Source organism: Camarhynchus parvulus, chromosome 3, assembly GCF_901933205.1.
Source record: "Camarhynchus parvulus chromosome 3, STF_HiC, whole genome shotgun sequence".
NCBI classification, from domain to species: domain Eukaryota; kingdom Metazoa; phylum Chordata; class Aves; order Passeriformes; family Thraupidae; genus Camarhynchus; species Camarhynchus parvulus.
Genome location: NC_044573.1, coordinates 52,437,778 through 52,443,777, shown reverse-complemented (window position 1 = coordinate 52,443,777; position 6,000 = coordinate 52,437,778). Strand labels below are relative to the sequence as shown.

Here is a 6,000-nt window from a genome sequence, read left to right as displayed (position 1 = left end):
TAGTGTGGAACCGATGTTATCATGCACACCACATTGTTAGGCTTTCAACCAAGAAAAAAATTAAATCACTTCTTACTTTATAAAACACCTTTGAAAATAAAGACCTAGGACAATATAATCTCTGTATGCCTCCTGCAAAGACTTCCCAAAAACATGTGTTTGACAGCCTGCTCCATTTGCGAAGTTGTTGCCACTAGTGATAATTGCTGCTGGAAATGCCTCCAGAGCCGAGGTGAATGCCTCAGGGCCACCTCAATCACCCGGGAACTGCCAGGGGCACAGGCTCCCAGCAGGGACAAATCCAAGGTGCACCACCTCAAGGAGCTCCAGAGGACGTTAACTTATAAACCCAAATCATAGTTCTTTCTCCAGATGGTTTTCAGTTTGAAGGTTATCTGAAGAACACTGTTTCTTTATCATTCCCCACCAAGTTTGCATAAGTCAGAACATACAAGGTCACTGACTTCCTGTGAGTTTGAAGCTACAAGACAGGCTTTGCTGAGCAGTGAACATATTCAGCAAATGTTCTCCATGTCCCTTCTCAGAGTCCATCTTTAATTTAAAAAAACTGCATAGCACTGTTGACAGGAGCTTTTAATTTGATGAGGCTGTGCTGAAGATCACTTCTCTGTGAACTCTGCGTTCCTGGGAACCGCTGCAGACCAGCTAGCTGCAAAAATACACACCTAGTAAAAACGTGTAGGGAGAAGTTACTTATATGCTGGGTAAGAGATTTGCTTCTGTTACTGCTTGGCTTTTTCTGAGGTGGAGATATTTATTATAGCATACATTGGGGCTTTAGTACAAAGTGAATAATTAGTCAGCTGTGTTTGAAAGCTGATAAGCTCCACACAGAGCACTACACTTCAAAACTACCAAATGCTTAGATATGTAAACAACCCCACTGAAGCCACTGAGATTTCTTTTATGTCTAATGCTAAGCAAACATCCAGTCCTAATTAACTAGGACACAGCTTGGTAGCAGAAAAGTAACTAATTCCGGAAGTCTGGGAAATTTTAGGTGGTTTCATTGGCAATTTGTGGGTATTTGGCTCCCTGTGTTAAGAAATAACACAGGGAAATAAGAAATAAGAAATAATAAAGCTTACTGCTAAGAAGGGATAGGTTTACATGCAATCCAGAGTGATTCCTAAGAATATCTTCATTGAAAGAAGAATTAACAGCAATTAATTGCAAATAGTATTGGAAAAATCTCATTAATTTTTTTTTTCTCAGAGTATTCTCTCACACTGAGAGAAATGGTAATATTTCCTTAATCCCTCAAACTTGTCAAGTAAGACATTTTCAGGAGTACCTCACAGTGGAAAACCATGGAGGCTTTAAGCACACAGAGAGGCTGAACAAGTCATGACTGTGCTCTTCATTCCCCAGATGGCAAGCAGAGCTCTGCTAAACCACACTGGGTAGCAGCTGCACATTAAACTTTTCTGGCAGTTGTGCTGACCACAGGTAAAGAATGACACAGACTCAAGCTTATGCTAAAGCCACAAATTTATTATATTTCACATAGCAAAGCAGCATCTGGAGAAAGGACAGAGGGTGCTTCACAGTCCTATCAGTTGGGGATCCCTAAAGGAGACAGCGCTGGGTCTCTGGGTTTCATACCTCTCCCCTTTTTATAAAAAAAAAAAGGATCAAAACATGCCATGTTGGAAAGATTGTTGCTGAGAAAGTGGTAGAACAGTGTGTCTTACTACAGAAATGAAGCCACCTTCAGGGAGTTTTTCTTGTAAGGTAGATGAGATGCCAGTCTATTGATGGACTACATGGCAAAACTGATGCTAAATACAACACTTCACCTTAAAGGTGGTGTCCTACAATGTCGCTTGTGAGCCACACAGAAAGGTTTCACTTTAGGTACTGCTGTTACAGAGAGTAGGAAGTTGGTAATGTTGTCTTTAATTGAATTCTGGAAAAGCTAAAACCAGAAGCAAATGAGTTTGGAAACTTCTGAAGTTAATCAGTTCAATCACTCAAAAGGTGGCAAATGAATGGCCAGCTTCCTCTTATTTCCTCATCCTCGCTTTCCATGGAAACTATTTCACAGGTCCAACCAGGAAAATTTTTTCCGATGTTCAACCTGTGAATATATTTTTCTTTTTTAATAAAGGTCTCACTGAGAAACTATAACAATAGCAGAAAAAAAATCTTGTAATTCTATGGGCAAGGAAATATAGATGTAGAGTTCTGTGCAGTTTCCCTACAGCCTACCTGCCTCCTGGGGCTCTCCCTGGTGTCCCTGATGATTACACTGTGTATTTCCTTCTACAGAAAGGAAGTCTCCTGATCCCAGGCCAACCACTATAAATATACCAACAAGAAGCTGCACTTTTTGGATGATGCAGTACCTTTTCACTCACCCAATCACTGCCACCGTATTTTCGAATTCCCTTTGCTTTAGCCTCCCATCTCATCTCTCCTGCAGGCTGGGAGTCAAGTGGGGCTGCAGGCAGTTTTTATGAGATGGTCATAGAGTGCCCAACAGGAACACTACCGACCTTGAGCAGCTATAGCTCCTTGGTGCCTTGTACTGTTGCTGATAACTGCTGTACACCAAGGCCCGGCCGAAACGGCTCAGGGACGACGTACACTGCCCTGGCAGCCGTGGATGGAGCCTGGCCGAGAAAAAAAATTGCTTTCCTTGCTGTATGGTTGCTTTGAAATTTCCATTCAAAGGCACCCGAGGGGCACATAACGCCTTCCTGCAGGCTCTCTCCCCCACGCGAGAGAATTTGCGGCCAAACTCTGACTACAAAGCAAAGCCCTTGAGGGCATGGGGGGTGGGCGAGCTCTGGCCGCCCGCCCCCATCGCGCCCGGGACCGGCCGGGGCGGCTCCCCCGGGGATCGGCGCAGCGCGGCGGGTGCCTCCCTCCCCCGGGCCCTGCCGGAAAGGCTGCGGGCACACGGCCCCGCCATTGCCCCCGGCTGCCGAGCCGAGCCGAGCCGGCGGAAAGGGCGGCCGAGGCGGGGGGCATCGCAGCGCGGCCACATCAGCCGCCGCCTGCCCAGCGCCGGCGCTTGGCTGCTGAGCCGCACAGCGGCCCCCAGGAGGCGGCGGCCGGGGACGCTGAGGAGGAGCCGCCTGCGCGGCCCAGCGGCGGCGGCGGGCGGGCCGGACACACCGACCAACCGACCGACCGACCGAGCGAGCAGCCGCGGCACGGAGAGAGGGAGGGAGGGCAGAGCGGCAGCGCAGCCCGCGCCGGCAGCGCCATGGCCACCAAGGTGAGCAGCGCCCGGGGCTCTGCGCCAACGGGCCCGGACGGGCGGGCGGGGGTCCCGGGCGGACGGGCTGCGGGCCGGGGGGAGGGACCGAACTCTGCCGCCGGCTCCGGGAGGGACGGAGAGAGCGCCGCGCTCGGGCCTCGGCGCCACTGCCCGGCCCCTGCTCGGGGCTCGGCGACTCCGGGGCGGGGGAAAGTTGTTTTTCGGCTGTGTTCGTGCCTCTCCGTTCCCGCTCCTCGGCGGAACGACCGTAGGGTCGTAGAGCCGCCGGAGGCCGACGGTGCTGCTCCTGCAGCCCGGGCGCCCCTTGCCCCGCTGCCACCGAGCCCGGGGAGCGGCGGGGCGCTGGGAGAGGCCTCGGCCACCGGCGGGCCCGGCTGTCCCGGCCCGCTCGTCAGGGCAGCTGATGCTGACCCCCTCGGTGGCATCCGGGGGTGGCTGTGCCGTGTCTCTGGTGGGAGCACAGAGTCCGCACTGCGCGACCTCTTAAGAGTAAGCTGTGATTTTACACGAGGAAAAAAAAAAAAACAAACCGAACAGCAACAAAAAAAAAAAAAAAGAAAGAAAGACAGGAAGTTAAATTGTTTTGTTGAGTTCTTCAATAGTATCTGCTGCTAATGCAGCTGTCAAAATTAGCCCATCCTATCTGAAAATGGCTTCTTTCTAAATAAACAATATTTGTTTACTATATTGGTTGATGAAAGCATCTCTGCTTGTGTAGGAGTGAGTTAACATGCACCAGCAACTCATCTGCGACTTGTCTAACTATCTCAGGAAGACTTTTTTGGTATTTGAAGTACTACTTTGAGTCACCTGATTCCATTAGGTTGGCCAGCCCTTGAAAAACTTCCTTTTACTGAGGCCTTTCTCATACAGCGCACTATTTATGTTGCTCTTCTCAGTGCTGAAGAAATTCCACATCTTGAATGTGTCAGATTTAGTGTATAAGTAGCTGTCTTTGTAACCATGTAAGCTGATGGTGGCTCAAGTTTGGATTAACTTTTTCCGAAGCACAGAGAACTTGATTTTAGGTTTCAAAATCACTTAGGCAGTTTAATAATACAGTGAATATAGTCAAAATAGTGAAATTTATGTTTCTATTGAGCTTTTAGAATATTGTTGATAGACTTGGTTTTTACATTGGTGGGTTCCAGTGATTCATGAGATGTGGTGTGAATATTTTTTACTCAATCTAGTGATTGTAGGTAGCAAGAAAATTTATTCTGGTGGCTATATACCACATAATACACAATATGTGAGGCGGGTACTGTACTAAACCAGTGTACTGTTTCTCAGCTCACTTTGAGGTGCACTATCCTCATGGGATCCTATGTTCTGTGCCGAAGACACGATCCATTTTATTTATCCATTAGGAAACTTTCACTTTGCTATTCTTTAAATATTTTTGGAAACATTATGGCCCCAGACGGAAGGGCATATAATTTCTGACTTCCTAATCCAGACTGGTTTAAAATCAGGTGATGCAATTTTTTTCATTCTACATGTTGCAAGATATGGTAATGTACTTTGACTTGAAGGCTAAAATTGGTAAGTGGTAGTCAGGAAAGAGTTGGTATTTTATTGCTATTATTTTGTTATGCTGGTAACTCTGACTAGTACTGAAGAGAAGCTTACCTTATTTTCTGTGAGCTCTACCCAGGAGCTGGGTCCCTCTCTGCAAACTGCCCTGGTTTGGGTTTTATTTTGTTCACATTGTGCGAATGTCAGCTATAGTAAAGGATATATTATCTTTCTGAGCAGTGTAAGGGAGTAACTGGCTGAAACAACAGTTTTAGGAGCTCAGCCAACTAACCTGTCACCATTTCATTTGGAAAGTGATTTTTTTGTTAATTGTAAACAAATTTCTCACCTTCTGCTTGTGCTCCTTCATAAATTGCCTCTTTTTGAAAGAAATATGCAAGGTGTATTTGTATTTTATGTGAAATGTTAACAAAACTAACCTATAGTTGTTGGAGTGTGAATTTTTGTACTTTAATGGTGTCAAATCCTATATAGCTGATAAGGGTGACTGACAGTCTGGCCTGGCCTGTGCTGCACGGGCTGTTAGCGCTTCCTGGATTGATTGCTGTTTAAACTAGAATATACTTTCCAAGGAAGGCTGGGGGTAAATTCAGTTTTGATTTGAATGCTTTCAATGATGTAAAATTCAGTCTGTCCTTTTTGTTGTTGTTTTTAAACCATCTCTGTTGCTGTTGGTGCATCTTTCTTTTGAATCTGAACTTACCCAGCTTCTGTTTTCAGATTTATCATTTTCTCTACGAGACTTACGAATGCTTGAATCAAGGTGTTAGATTTCGTGAGGATGAAGGACGCAAACAGGGGTTTCTTCCATAGCTAGCTTGTAATCCTTGGCCAGTTTTCTTGCTCCCACTTTGATAAACCACAGCAATTAAATTCCTTGAGTTTTCATGTATGAAGATGTGATATACAGTTGGGTAAGGTATTGACTCTTCTCTGTACCATTTGAAATCAATGCATTTCTTATTGAAACAATAAAAGCTTTTAGGGCAAAGGACTACTATTTTCATACCAAGAAACCTTTATTGATGCTTTCCTAGCATATTTGTTAGCTGGCAGCTTGGCAGGGAGTCTTCTGTCGAAACAGGTGGGGTGGCTGTAGGCCTTAAGCACTCTGAAGGCTGTGGAGGCTGTGTCTGATGTTGTGAGCTACGTTAGCAGTGGCCATTGCTCCTTCTCCTTTCTTGCTCCTCATCCCATGCTGTATGTACATC

The 6,000-nt window shown here is 46.3% G+C and overlaps 1 protein-coding gene across 2 annotated transcripts in view; it reads left to right on the top strand.

Annotated features, from left to right (window-relative positions):
* Window positions 1–2,909: 2,909 nt before the first annotated feature.
* The window catches only part of SNX9 (sorting nexin 9), a 62,993-nt gene continuing 59,902 nt past the window's right edge, over window positions 2,910–6,000 (top strand). The window contains exon 1 of one of the 2 annotated variants that reach the window (XM_030944970.1): window positions 2,910–3,247. In XM_030944970.1, coding sequence (XP_030800830.1) covers window positions 3,236–3,247 — 12 coding nt within the window. In that variant the 5' untranslated portion in view covers window positions 2,910–3,235. The remainder of the gene's footprint in view (window positions 3,248–6,000) is intronic. The other variant, XM_030944969.1, reaches the window with a different exon arrangement.